The sequence below is a fragment of the Rhineura floridana genome, chromosome 2 (assembly GCF_030035675.1).
Source record: "Rhineura floridana isolate rRhiFlo1 chromosome 2, rRhiFlo1.hap2, whole genome shotgun sequence".
In the NCBI taxonomy this organism is placed as follows: domain Eukaryota; kingdom Metazoa; phylum Chordata; class Lepidosauria; order Squamata; family Rhineuridae; genus Rhineura; species Rhineura floridana.
The window spans coordinates 81,110,585-81,126,275 of record NC_084481.1 but is presented as its reverse complement, the minus strand read 5'-3'; the positions used below and the strand labels follow the sequence as shown (position 1 = coordinate 81,126,275).

Sequence of the window (15,691 nt, the reverse complement as noted above, 5' to 3'; positions counted from 1 at the left end):
TCAAGTCGACTATGACTTTTGGCGACCCTATGAATCAGTGACTTTCAAGAGCATCTGTCATGAACCACCCTGTTCAGATCTTGTAAGTTCAGGTCTGTGGCTTCCTTTATGGAATCAATCCATCTCTTGTTTGGTCTTCCTCTTTTTCTACTCCCTTCTGTTTTTCCCAGCATTATTGCCTTTTCTAGTGAAAGGATATGTATAGATAAGCAAGCTTAATTCAGTGGGTGAGAAAGATCATTCCAAAAAATCCCTTTTAATTAGAAATACAGCCCCTAATCTTTGCCAAATTGTCTGCAAGGAGACAAGCACAGAGTACACTTTGAACCCTCATACTTATATGGTATATAAAGCCCTATACAGTTTGGGACCAGAATACCTGACCAAATATCATCTTAACATTTATATATGCCCAGGCAATCACTGCGCTCAGCAGTGAGGGCCTTCTACAGATATCTTATGAGGAGGTCCATTCCACACAACATAGGAATTGGGACTTTAGTGTTGTGGCACCTACCCTATGGAATTCCCTCCCCTTAAATATTAAACAGGTGTTGTCTCTGTTCTCTTTTCAGTGCATCCAAAAGATCTTCCTCTTTCAACAAGCCTTTCAAGTAGAGACCTTATTCCAGACTTGTCTGCATTGGAATTATTTTTATGATGTTTTGTCAGATGTTTTGTTTTTCATGTTTTAAAGATATTTTTAGGGTCATTTCTCTGCTGCCCTGGGCTCCTTCTGGGAGGAAGGATGGCATATAGATTTAATTAATAACAACTTTTGCTTTGGATTGTATCCAAAGATGACTCTGTGCAAGTGGAACAGACTTCCACTTGTGCAACAGACCTCTCCTTGAGCAATAGGACTTCACCTTCCTTTTCTCCCCACTGCAGTCCCCTAGGTGTCCTCAAACTCTGCTCCACGGGGTTGCTGTGGGTGCAAAGGGAGGTGAGAAAAGTGACATCCCAATGCGCAAGCAGACACCTAGCTACACAATGTTAGATTAACTGTTTGTTTGTAAAGCTGCTATCTCGTTCAGTGGCAGTGGAGATGGGAGGATGCCGTGCAATCTAGTTTCTTCATATTTATTCCCTGAAGATTTTTTCTTGTATTTTGACAGAAAGTTTAGATGCTTTGCTGCTGCAGAGTTGTATCCAGCAAAACGAGACACTTTGTGTTCCAATTAATTAAAGTTCCTTTCCAATTTTTTGCCCTGTCATTTTACAGTTATGTTTATTTTATTCAATTTATGAGTTGCCAAATAAAAAAATATTCTCTGGATGAGACACAAAGTACAATAGACAAAATTAAAACAAACCAAACAACTCACTAAGACCACAAATCAATAGGACCAAACAACAGATAAATCCACCCATAAAATCCAACAGTGAGTTTTTAAACTATTTTTCCACATTGACCTTGTTATACTTTCTTATTGAGCCATTGAGTGAGTAGAATTTGCATACAAACAGCTGTCCTCTTCCAGTAATAATTCAGGTTATCACATGGTGCCAGCATGAAGGCCCAACACCCAGTTGGACACTGGCTGAAGGCCCCGGGCTCTGAAGGCCCCATCACTGGCCCAACCTGCTTTATCACCAGGCATAGGTGGAGATATGCGGACACTGCTTAGGGACCAAACTTGGCTCCCATTTGTGGTTGCTGCCAGATGCTTTCCTCCATCTCCCTGCCTGCTGCCTTTCCTGGGCTCTGGGAAATGACTTCTGGGCAAGGTGGCCTGTAAAATGCCTCTGCCATTGCTGCAATCTGCCATAGCACTAGAAAGGTCTTTTAAACATATAACTTCTAAAAAAGCTTTTCTAAAACATTCTAACTGTAAAAGACTTTCTAGATGACATGGAAAGCCACAGCAGCAGCACAGATACAGTCACCTTACCCAGAATGCCTGACTCTGAAGAAGGAATCCTCTTCAGCCCTGGCCACATTCACACCATACATTTATTCCACTATTATTCCATGTTAAACAGTCATGGCTTCCCCTAAAGAACCTTGGGAAGGGTAGTTTATGAAAGGTGCTGAGGGTTCTTAGGAGACCACTGTATAAATATGCAGGAAATGAGAAATTAAGAAGAAATGGGGTTGCTTTAATAGTGAGAAGTGATGTAGCAAAAGCAATTAGGAGCTACAACGCAAGGTCTGAGCGAGTTATATCAATGAGATTAAACGGGAAACCTATAAACATAACCATCTTCCAAGTCTATGCTTCAACAGCAAATGCAGAAGAAGAGGAATTGGAGAGATTTTCTGCAGAAGTACAGGAAGAAATTGATCACACACCAAAACAAGATGTGCTGATAATCATGGGAGACTGGAATGCAAAAGTAGGGAACAGAGAAGAACTAGGAATTGTGGGGAAATGGGGCTTAGGAGACAGAAATGAAGCACAAGAAAGACTTATTGAATTCTGTGAAGCCAATAATTTGTTTCTTGCAAACGCATTTTTTGAGCAACTGAAAAGACGACTGTACACGTGGACATCACCAAATGGTCAATATAGGAATCAAATTGATTATATAATTGGTAGCAGAAGATGGAAAAGTTCCATACTTTCTGCGAAAACAGGACCAAGAGCAGACTGCGGTACAGATCATGAACTGGTTGTATTGAAAATCAGAGTAAAGCTAAAGAAGAACAACAAAGCAATCGGAATGCCAAAATACAATTTAAATAACATCCCAGAAAGATATAAAGATCAAATAAGGAACAGATTTGAGGCTTTAAACTTAGTTGACAAAGAACCAGAAGAATTATGGAATGAAGTCACAGACATTATCAGGGAAGAATGCAAAAAGACAATACCTCTAGTTAAAAAGAGAGAAAGACGTCGATGGATGACTGAAGAAACTCTTAAAATGGTTAAAGAGAGAAGGAAAGCAAAAGCAAAATGAGATAGAAACACGATCAGTACCCTAAATACAACAATACAGCAACTAGTACGTAGGGACAAACAGAACTATTACAATAGTTATTGTATAGAAATAGAAGAGGACAACAAAAAGGGAAGAACAAGAGCCTTATTCCAAAACATTAGAGAAATGAAAGGGAAATTTAAACGAAGAGTAGAGATGTTGAGTAATCAACAGGGAAACACACTGACTGACCGAGATGAAATAAAAGGAAGATGGAAGCAATACACTGAAGAACTCTATAAAAGAGATGCCAGGATGACAGATTCAGTCATGGAGGAACCGTATGAAGAAGAACCAGAAATTTTGGAATGTGAGGTGGAAGATGCTCTTCAAATACTTGGAAGAAACAAATCACCAGGAATAGATGGCATACCAATAGAGTTGCTACAAGCTACTGAGACTGAATCTGTCCAAATTTTGACAAAAATTCATCAAGAAATATGGAAAACTAAACAATGGCCTACAGACTGGAAGAGTTCCATATACATCCCAATTCCAAAGAAAGGGGATCCCAGGGAATGCAGTCATTATCGGACGATTGCCTTAATACCCCATGCAAGTAAAGTAATGCTCAAGATTCTACAACAAAGGCTCTTACCATATATGGAGTGAGAAATGCCAGACGTCCAAGCTGGATTTAGAAAGGAAAGAGGCACCACAGATCATATCGCAAACATACTTTGGATAATGGAATGGACCAAGGAATTTCAGAAGAAAATCACCCTGTGCTTTATAGATTACAGCAAAGCCTTTGACTGTGTAGATCATGGAAAACTATGGAATGCTTGAAAAGAAATGGGGGTGCCACAGCATGTGATTGTCCTGATGCGCAACCTATACTCTGCACAAAAGGCTACTGTAAGGACAGAATATGGAGAAACTGATTGGTTCCCAATCGGAAAGGATGTGAGACAGGGATTCATTTTATCACCCTATTTGTTTAATCTATACGCAGAAAATATCATACGGAAAGCGGGATTGGACCAAGAAGAAGTGTGAAAATTGGAGGGAGAAATATAAATAATTTAAGATATGCAGATGATACCATACTACTAGCAGAAACCAGTAATGATTTGAAACGAATGCTGATGAAAGTTAAAGAGGAAAGCACAAAAGCAGGACTGCAGCTGAATGTCAAAAAGACTAAAGTAATGACAACAGAAGATTTATGTAACTTTAAAGTTGACAATGAGGACATTGAACTTGTCAAGGATTATCAATACCTCGGCACAGTCATTAACCAAAATAGAGACAATAGTCAAGAAATCAGAAGAAAGCTAGGACTGGGTAGGGCAGCTGTGAGAGAACTAGAAAAGGTCCTCAAATGCAAAGATGTATCACTGAACACCAAAGTCAGGATCATTCAGACTATGGTATTCCCGATCTCTATTTATGGGTGTGAAAGTTGGACAGTGAAAAAGGCAGGTAAGAGAAAAATCAACTCATTTGAAATGTGGTGCTGGAGGAGAGCTTTATGCATACCATGGACTGCGAAAAAGACAAATAATTGGGTGTTAGAACAAATTAAACCAGCTGTCACTAGAAGTTAAAATGATGAAACTGAGGTTATCATACTTTGGACACATCATGAGAAGACATGATTCACTGGAAAAGACAATAATGCTGGGAAAAACAGAAGGGAGTAGAAAAAGAGGAAGGCCAAACAAGAGATGGATTGATTCCATAAAGGAAGCCACAGACCTGAACTTACAAGATCTGAAGAGGGTGGTTCATGACAGATGCTCTTGAAAGTCACTGATTCATAGGGTCGCCAAAAGTCGGAATCGACTTGAAGGCACATAACAACAACAAGAGAGGAGAATGGTAGCATGAGTGCTTGCTACAAAGAAGAGGATGAGGGCTCGTGATGGGTTCTGTTTCTGCAATAATCGGATTTGCCATCAGATTAATTATTATTTCTAATATTCTCTATCTTTGCGGAGAGAATTTTGAAGTAGCAACTCTCCAGGCCTGGTTTCCGATCATTCTTTTTTTCAAATTTATTTTTTTTAAGTCACTTTGAAATAATTGATAGTGTAAGTGATGGTTTTATTGATCTACTTTCTAGGTGAGCTCTTCAAATGTGTATTCCCTTTCACTGATGTAATGAAGTATTGCTTGTAATTGACAGACAGAAAGCAGCAGGGGGGGAATGAAGTGTTGCTTGTAAGCAGCAGGAGGAAATGAGGTGTTGATTGTAAGCAGCAGAAGACACTGACTTGATTTTCTGCCTTAATTTGCTCTGCAATACACTTGAAAAGGAATATAAACAAGCAATAATTACAGAGTTCACAATAAAAATTGATACCAATGGAGACGGGTGAATAAATAGCAATTGTAATATTGATAATTTTCTGCAAAGAAAAAATAAAAATATCGGAGATCGGAAAAATGAAAAGATATTGGAGGAAAAAGGAATCAGATCATTATTGACCACTAGGGGGCCACACTTAAAAATGAAATGTAGAAAAGGAGAGGATTCCATCCCTATTGAGGGCTCATGGGGCTGCAGTGCAGCAGGAGCATGGGGGCATCAGCTGGACCATGCCAAGCACCCCTGAAGTCTGATGCTGGCTTTACTTTAATGGTTACAATTTTGGCTGGCTGGCTGCAGTACATTAGGCTTTACTATAGCTCCTCCTTTGCCTAGGTTTTGGGTGAATTTGAATAGGGCTATGTGCAAAAAAGTGATATATATATATATATATATTGCTAATTATGTGCATGCTGTATAGGGAATAATTAGATGGCTCAGACAGATGCCCACTTAAATTAACAAAGGTCAATGTTCCCTGCATCTCGAAGTGGGTACGCCTAGACTATGGCTGGCTGTGTATGTACTAAATACTTCCCATAAGCCAGAAGTGGTTCACCATGCAGTGAGACTATAACAATAAATTGAGTTTTCAGAGCAAGCAAAACTCATTTAATGAGTGGCAAGATTGCAGCTCCCAAATTTCTTTCTGGGAAAAACCTGCTTATTTACTCCACCTTTTTACTGACATCTTGATTGCGAGGTGATGCAAATAATTGCTTTTAAGTGCTCTAATTCAGCGTGCTCTCAGTCTCATGCAATATAAAATGCCTAAAAGATGTTTGCTTTGAGATTATTCCTTCAAATTACCACTCCTAATTTGCCATCAATTTTCTTTTATATGAAGGGCAAACACCCTCCCCAAGTCGATTAATCAAAATTAAGCAATCAAATATGAAGAAGGGTTCAACTAGAGTGGACTTTCCCCCCTTTCTTTCCTGTAGTATTTTATTTTCTTAAGAAAAGACATCATTGAAATGGTTGTTTGGCATATTTTAAATGAATTATGAAAATCATAAGGCATTACATTATAACAACACCAGTAAAAGGGGTGTTGCTTAGGAGTGAACAAGACAAAAGTCTGCAGTGACCAAATTTTTAATGAGTAAATGTTAGTCATAAGCCAAGTTGTCATTCTACATCTGTGTAGCACAATCCTATGTATGATTCCTCAAAAGTAAGTCCTGCTGGATTCAATGGAGCTTACACCCAGGTAAGCAGGCATGGAACTGCAATATTAGAACGTATTCTCAGGATCAGTTAATGTGGATTAAAATGAACCCACTATAATTTTAGCCATGTAATCAGATTTTGACATTTTCCACAACAATGAGATGCAGTTCTTATGCTATCAGCAGTAGGAGCTACTGACATAAGAATGTTCCTCTCCCTGCCACCTTGGATAAAATTTAAAGGAAGCAAACCTTTTTTTTTGTATAATGGGTAGGACAGTGTGATCATATCCCATATCAGTGTTGCCATCCCAAGGTGGAGTGATGTTGAGAAGTGGGAAGTGACCATTTTATCACTCGGAACAGCTTCCTTCAGACACTATTTACTCCCATCAGCCCCAGTAAGCATGGCCAATGGCCAAGGATGAAGGGATTTGTAGTTCAGTAACATCTGGAGGGCCAAAGGTTCCCTACACCCAATTTTATTTAACAAGATTTCTATAATGCTTAATTAAAAAAACACCTCTAAGCAGTTTACATAAAATATAAAATATTCTTAAATTGTTCATAACTAGAAGCAGAGGGAAAGCAATCATAATGAAGTAATTCTCACTTGACTGTTCTGGCATTTCACTTTTCTTTTTCAAGTCACTGTTTCTTTGCTGGGTGAATGTGGTGCAAGTGATAAAAAAAGAGATCTGTTAAGTAACCATTCAGCATGACTAAGGCACAGGCCTCCTGCTTGATGCAAAAGATACACATTTGATGCTCATCTGAGAACCTGACAGTCGTGCTAAGTATGACATTCAAATTCTAGATGCCAGCAAAATTGAATAAAGAGCAAGAACCAAGAGAGGGTCTTAATAACTTACAGTAGTGACTCACCTGTGGATGCTGCACCATCACTGCTCTATGTGCAGTTGTTTACATAAACCTACTGACTTGTTTCTCTCAAACAGCAGATGGGGTGGTAAACCTGTTTCTGGATTATTCCACTTCAGACCACAGGTGGGGACTCACATGATTGAATGCTCATCCATACAACACCAATAAAAGATTCACATAAAGAACTGGGTAGGCTAAAACCCTCAGCATCCCATGTATAGCTTTTGTTTTTTTAAACCAGAGACTATTCAGTCATGTGAGGCCCACCTACACTCTGCAGTGATACAAGCCAGAAACAGTTTACTTCCTCATCTGCTGTTTATGACACTTTACTAGACCCCATACTTGGTCCCCTGTCCCCCAGTTTATATAAAAATAACTTACAAAGGTTTAAGGGTGACTCCTTAGATTCACTTACATGGCATTGGCTGTGACCAGAAGATCTGCATTATCAAAAAGGGTAAGCCCCGGCACTTCCACAATAAGGACATATATAAATTCAATAATCAACATCAAAATGAGTTTCCCAATGCAACTGATCTGAAGGAACACAGAGCAGGCCAGGAGGCTCAGTAAGACACTGTAGGTAAAATACTGTGTGAGGAAGGATTGGGAGGCGGAAAAAAGGAAAGAAAGGGGGACAGAGAGGAAAAAAAACAAATGAGAAAAAAATCAGTAACGCACATCAAACATCAGTTAAGTAGTGCTGCAAAGACTTGTTAAGAAGGAAGAATCCTAGTTACAAATTAATACTAATCAACTCCTTCAATGGATACTTATACAGAGGCTGACAAATTTGACTAGCTGAACTTCCAGCAGGCCTGACCAACGCTTGAACCACCAAGCCAAATGGAGCCCCTCAGCCATGTATGGCACCGCCATGCCTCAGTAATCTACCAGCTTACTTTGCTACTTGCATGGGCCTGTAAATATAGGTGGGGGAGGCATCACATTCTAGCAGGCTACATTACATGGATGAAGGGTTACATTCAGCTTGATGGGTCACAAGTTGAGCAGGCCTTATAGTGACTCAGCTTTTCATGAGCTCAATTTCCACAAGTACTGGAATAAATGGCAGTAACCAAAGACTTTTTCTGACATGACTTTTAAAAGTAATGAGTACACAGAACTGCAGGTTATGATGCCTTCAAAAGAAATTTAAATAAGTATTTTCCTCAGAAAAATCATGTTCAGTAGGCAGACCTTTAAAAACAAGAAAATACCTGCATTGCATGCTGACTCCCAAAAATACAACCATCCACCTTTAAAAGTTCACCTAAAAAGGTTTTATAAGATATATGTATCTTTGTTATATTTGAATGTGTCTATACATACATGTATGTAGGGATGGGATCCATTGGCAGGTGCCAGTTTGAAAGCATTTTGTTGACCTAACAGGCCAGTATAGATTTAAGTTCGTTCTTTGTCTGCTAGCCGTGGCTTTTACGGAACTGTTTCTTTTTCCTCTCAAAACATATTGATATTAATATCGATAAATGGAAGGAAATATCAATTAAAGCATTGTTCTTAGTATCAGTATTTTAGAGGCAGTTTTTCTAAAAAAACACAATCTCGTTTTTGAAAATAGCTGCGGAAAATTGCTACATAAAAATCTGATCTGCAACAATAGAGAATATGCAAATTAATGGAAAATTCTGTACCAAATCCAAATTGGGTAGAAGTCTAGCACATCCCTACATGTATGTATATATATTAAGGGGCTTTTATTGTTTTTACTAACTTATAATTTTGAGTGATGACTCTGTCAGCTACTCTTTAACCCGTTCTACACATAATGCAAAAAGAGATGGCTTTGTGAGGTGATAGAAACCATCTCAGATCTTGAATTATATTTTGAGTGCTACTCCCTAACCCCACTTTTTAAAAGTTTAGTTACGTTATTTATTTTATTTAAAAGATGTATATACTGCCCTTCAGCAGAGATTCAGTTTGCTGCATATAATAACGTAGTACATCACAATAGTGCAATCCTATACACATCTACGCAGAATGAAGTCCCACTTACTTCAATGGCACTAACTCCCAGATAAGTGTGTATAAATCTGCAGCCACACTAAACCTGATGTGCTAGCTTGCTACATGTAGGGTCAGGATTAAAAAATATACTATCCCACCTACAGTCTGATGCAGTAAAGCTCAGAATGTATAGAATTAGTTCTACACATTATCAGCAGAGAGATCAGAGCTCATTGGTAAAGGATACTGCATGCAGAAGGTCCCAGGTTCAATTCCTGATATCTCTTGTTTAAAGGATCTTTAGCAGCCTGGTGCCCTGTTCTCACTGGCCTCCTTGGGAGGCAAGAGACTAGTACAGTGGAGGGCAACACCAAGGCAGTATCCAGGGCTAGTCCACACAGAGTCCACAACAACAAAGAGGTCATGCAATGAACAATGACACAACAATCCAAGGCCAGGAACTAAGAAATCGATGGGCAATGCAGGGCAAGGGCAAGGCAAGTGGCAGGTCCGGGGTAGTCTGAGGTCTGGTTTGGAGTTGACAGGCGATCAGCAGCCAGTTCGGGTACACAGCTGGTATATAAACATTGTTCCAGCAGCTCTTCCAGCCTAGCACTGGGGTTTTCATGCTGGAGCTGCTGGAACCACACCCCAAACCTCAGCTGACTCTATTAATCACCTGCAACCAGACCTTTACTCCCAAGAATTCTGGGCCTACAATTGAGCACTCCTCCGGATGGGCAGGGTCTCCAGCTGGTGTCTGAAGTGACATCCCTCCCTTGGGTTTGGGGGCTGTCACAGGCCAATCTTGCCCTGGGTGCAGATGGCATGTGTTGGGCCCCATCACAGGGCCCTGGCTTCTCACTCTCAGTTAGAGCCTGAGTCAGGCCTGGGTCCAGGACCAGAGCCTCCTGGTCTTCCTCTGATGAGGATGCCCCTGGTTGAGACCTGACACCAGGCTAGAAAGGATCTCTACCCGGAGACATTGGAAAGCAGCTGAAAACCAAAACAGACATTATTGGGCTATATGGATTAACTATTTCACTCAGCATAAATAGTTCCATATGTAGTTTATACAAATTCTAAATTTAAACACACACACACGTACACATATACCTCTGGAAAGTTGCAGCTTGGCTGGGAGCTGGCACAGAATCCTTGCACTGTTCCCAGGCTGTAGTTGGAGGCAGAGTAGCTAATATGGCACATGTTCACCTTATGTGGGGTGATGTTATACTCTGCAGCCACACAGTCAAGGAGATCCACAGTACTGCATGTGAACTGGCAGAAAGGAAGAGACTAACATAAAACAAAGGCAAGGAAAAGATGGTGGGGAAAATGAATTAAAAAACCCTCTGAGCAATCCAAGAGTTCAGGGCAGAAATATATTAGAAGATGCTTTCTGCACACCAGAAAACCAGGCCGCTACAGATGACTCTTGAACCCAGTTACATAAATCACTAGTTCAAAAGAGGTCACAGTAGTGATTGCTTAGCAGGCATGCAAAACACCATCTACCTCTTCCCACAACCCATCTAAACCCATTCCTTTAATTAATATGCCATAAGACTGACGCTAGCAACTCCCTGGAAGTGCCCGATTTACAGGTTTAATCTTCCAGTTTGCAAAATTTGCTTGAATAATTAGCACTGCCTTGACCCTGTGCATTTCAAAGATGTGAAACTTGCCAACCCAATGGGCAAGTTAAGTTGTAACAGTGGCTGGTTAGAAGGACTAGTGAAATCACTGAATCCAAGCCCTAAGGCTATTACACCTGGTCACGCATACACTACAAAAGAAAGCACAGCTGCTGGTTTGCTCTACAGCTTCTGGGCACGGATACATCATAGTAATGAGCAGTGTAACATACCATGTTGACAAAGGCTGAGAGGAAAACCAGCACTATGGTAAAGACCCCAACTATGGTGTTATTGGTCCTGGACTGAACAATCTTCCTTGAGAGAGCCTGGAGTGGAGCTGGAAAAAGCTGTACATAAAGAAAAAACAAAATGTTTGAAACCATTACTCTGGATAAATATCTTGCACACTGAAGAGCAATATGCATTAGCAAGTACACATGCTGATATGCCAAGAACGGATTACTGAGCATCTGTCTTCCTCCAGGTAATTTTAGGAGCAGGAAGGCTAAATATGTAACTGCTTGGCTAACTTGTCATAGTGACTTGCTGCTCCCTGATGAAAAAATGGCACCTAGATCAAAACAAGGAACAATGGTGTGCAAAACAAAACAAACAAAAAATCCAAAACCAAGGCTGTATATCTCCTGCACTTATAAACATCCACATCTTGCTCAAATGAATATCCAATTCTTATCTCAGAATAAATGGATATATAAACCTGCATATGCTTGTACACTATTCTGCTTCCAAGATTCCAGCTAGAACTGACTTTTACTTTATTTTATTTTATTTCTTTTGTCACAAAGGGACATTAAGGTTAGGTGAACAATAGATACAACTAGAGCAATGAATTGTAGCCATGAACACTGGCAAAGGTCCTTAAACCGCTGAACTTTCAAAGATGAAGGAGATTTGCCCAGCTGGATCAGACAAATTCCAATGTAGTCCAGCATTCTGTTTTCACAGTAGCCAGCCAGATACCTACAGATGCCTGTTTTCACAGAAGCCAGCTCATCAGCAGGACATGAACACAGCCACCCTCTCCCCCTAGTGATACAAGTAGCTGGTATTCAGAGGAATTCTGCCTCTGATATTGGAGATAGTACTTAGCAGTCATGACTAGCTACTATTGATACTATCCTCCATGAATTGTCTAATCCCCTTTTTAAGCCATCCAAGTTTGGCCTGTACTGAACTATTTATCTTGTCTACATCAACATCATTCTGAATAAGTCACTGGTAAGTTCAAGGAAGCACTTCATTTGCCCCCCCTTCTTCCTCTGCCAGGTTTTTGGTTGTAGTGTGTGCTCCCCCTCCACTGATACCCTACCACTCAAATCTCCCATCCAAGGAGAGACCAAAGATATGCTTCTAGAATTCAGATGGTGGAGTTTTATAAAGCTAAAAAGCTTCCCTGCTGTTAATTTCACCTCATCACAGTGCTCCCCAATTCAATCCCTAGAGAGAAATCTAAGATACAGACAAATAGCGGCTCCAATATCCATTGTTATTACAGCACCAACTAGGCTTCTAAGTGGTTTTTTTTAAAAAAATAGGCAGTGAGAAATGGTTTGTGCATTGCTTTTTTAGCAATGACTAACAGCTCTAACCTCTCCCTTTCTGCTCCCCCTTTCTCTTGCACAGTTAGAGGGATCGCATTTTGCTTCCTACACAAGCTTAATTGTGAAGCTGTTTGATGAACAGGCGGGCTGATTAGCTACGGCCTGTTAGAAATGCAGACAGAAACAACCTGCAACAATGCTGTGTGTCTATAAGCTGCTCTCTTCACCTGCATCCAACACAAAAACACCCAATTGTCTCTTAGTAAAGGACCAGATTTTGGGGTGCCTTTGGATGCAAGATCACCTAGCACAGCAGCCAATGGCATAATAAAAGATAACAAAAACTGTGAGATAACTTTCAAAATCTATCAGTGCTCTTGCAGGTGGTTAAATTAAGCATGTAAATAGTTCTTGGTCTGCAGATGAATCACAGTCAAACATCACTCTATTCTATACTGGCAAGGAGAAAATTTAAATTATGTGCAGCACTAGGTGCAGGATTTTCTTACTGCCTCTGCCTGCTTAAAACGTTTTAGAACACTGTAATGAGTGTCTGCCTAATCAGACTCCCATCAAGCTCTGAAGCAAGTCAAGGGCTGAATAATTGCATATTTAGAATTTTACCGATTGATTTCATTTAGACATCTATCACATTCTGAACTTCGAAAAAATGTCAAGATTTGAACTGTTTTCTTCTATTTATTTTATTATATGGTAACCATTTCTTCAAAATGGTATAATTGAAATAGGAAACCACAACACTGTTGGTCAAAATTCAGACACTGGAAACATTTGAAGAGCAAAGGAGATGAGCCAGGCCTTATCCATTGTCACAGCAACATCTGCTACGGAATTGGAATGAGTAAGGGCATGATGGCAGCAAGCAATGACCCTTGCAGGATAGGCCCCCACAATCAATCCAAGTGTAGATAATCTTTTTTTAAAATTTACACAGGCTACCCAAATCGTGCAGCAGAAAGGGGCAAACAAAAATAACAAAGTCAACAGAGGAGGTATAAAGGTGTGATTTGTAATTGTTACACATTGGCCCAGTGCAGCCTTTTCCAACCTTTGGGTTTCCAGACGTTGCTGGACTACAACTCCCATCAGACCCAGCCAGCATGGCCAATGGTTAGGAATTATGAGAACTGTAGGCCAGCAACATCTAGGGATCCAAAAGTTGGGAAAGGCTGCCCTAGTGAACACATAACACTAAGTCTTTGTTTGTTTCACAAACCATGAGTTAACCATGAGTTGTCCCATGGTTTCTTTCATGAAAGCTTGGTTTGTTTTCCAGATGCTGTTGCCTCAGGCCTTTGTTGTTTGGCTAGTATCTGGGATGGGTGGCTAAACAAACCATGATTAAGGCCCTGGGCTACTACTGGGAGAAAGGGCAGGATAGAAATCTAATACATAAAATAAGGAAGGGTGCTGGGTACCCATGTAATGACAAGTCATAGTTAAAACACACAAAGGTTTGTAAGTCATCATTCATGGCTTCAGATCATGGTTGGCAATAAACAAACTGCAGTTAAGCCACTGGACATGGTTTGAACACACACCATGGTTTAATAAACCATAGTTTACCATTATCTGTAAACCAACTATCACCAATCACCTCAGTGTGTTCTCAGACTGGATCAGGGAATGCTAGGATCAAATGGGTCACCAATGAATTGGGTAACACACATAAGAATAAGCATACCCTAAACCTAAAACTTAGTTATTCTCTTTCTTACACTTTTAAAAACTAAACTCTATTTGAGATAGAAGCTAGGTTCCTGCAAATAGCAGCTTATCTCAGAAATGTAAAAGCTGAGTCAGAATGGATCATCAGAATGTTCAGGACTGACAGCCTGCAATAAAATACTTTTGGATACTCAGACAATAGTTCAGAGCCTGTGCACTTAAGTCAACATGCCAAGGCAATGTAAAGGTCATAACTCTAAGAATGCACGTAAAGGTCGTAGCTGTATGATTTCTCACTAGGAACTTCATTAGTTACCAACAGCCAAAGTAACTCTTTTCCATTTGGTTGATTGTTTTCTCCTTGGAAAGAAATTCAAAGAGCATTCCAAGTTCTGACAATGTTTTACAAAGTAGAGAAAGGCAAGGAAACTGATATAAGGCTGTGACAGTTACACTGCTATTTTTCACCAAAATAATTTTGAAGGGAGTGATTTGCTATTTCCACCCCAATTGCTTTTTATGCAACATTCCTTTATAGAGCATGGTATTGAGTAGAGCACAAGAAAATGTCTTAGGAAGTCAAGAGGGCTTTCCGAAAATGTATGGTACATCTATTTATATGGGGTGTTGGTGATAGGAATAGAGAACGGAATTTTTTTAATGTATAAATTATACATTTAAGAACTCAATAAAATGTTAACAAAAGAAGAAAACAACAAGAGGACTTGAGTTACTTTTCAAAATATACCCAGATGTCAGCACACACATTTAAAAGTGGCTCTAGTTCCCATTATTTTATAGCATTGAGATTTTAATTGGAATAGACACCATAGCTTTAATTAGAAGAGACATCAAGTTTCACACATACCAACAAAGCCTTAGTTTTACCTGGAGAAATATAACTTGGCTAAGCGATACTTCCAGTGGGGGAAAGATACCCCCTACTACAACACCAGCAGAGATCTCGCTAATCAAGTACTAGACATATCCCAAATTGTTCTGACTCACTGCAACCCCCCAGAGTGCACCCAGAGGCACTAGCAGGTACAGGAAGTTCCTTTGGTTCTTCAGAAAGATCTGGAGCTCCTTCTACAATCCTCCCCACAGCACATTAGGAAACAACCTCTGAAGAGGGCTTTCTTAGGAGGCAGAAACAAAACATTTGGGAACCCTTAAAAGATGATGCTGATTAATTATACAGTGTATTGGAATCCATGTTGGCCCTCCCTTAATTGCTTAAAAACTATCACCCAGTGGTGAACATTCCTTTTTTGGGCAATGTGCTCAACAGGTAGCCCAGCTCCAGACATGCTTGGAGGAAACTGATTATCTGGACCCATTTCAGTCTGGTTTCAGGCTCAGTCATTGCAACTGCTTCAGTCACCCTGGTTGATGATGTTTGTCAGGAGAGAGATTGAGGAGCTCATTCTCCTTGAGCTTTCCACAGTTTTGATACTGGTGACCATGGTACCCTTCTGAGGCAGCTCCAGGGTTGGGGGCACTGTATTACAGTGGTTTTGCTCC

General features: G+C 40.1%; 1 protein-coding gene across 1 annotated transcript in view; it reads right to left on the bottom strand.

Moving 5' to 3' along the window:
• ADCY5 (adenylate cyclase 5) overlaps nt 1–15,691 on the bottom strand; it is a 421,425-nt gene that overhangs the window by 17,279 nt on the left and 388,455 nt on the right. Inside the window, exons 13-15 of the mRNA XM_061609082.1 lie at nt 11,147–11,263; nt 10,393–10,557; nt 7,718–7,893 (exon numbers count right to left, since the gene is read on the bottom strand). Coding sequence (XP_061465066.1) covers nt 7,718–7,893; nt 10,393–10,557; nt 11,147–11,263 — 458 coding nt within the window. The remainder of the gene's footprint in view (nt 1–7,717; nt 7,894–10,392; nt 10,558–11,146; nt 11,264–15,691) is intronic.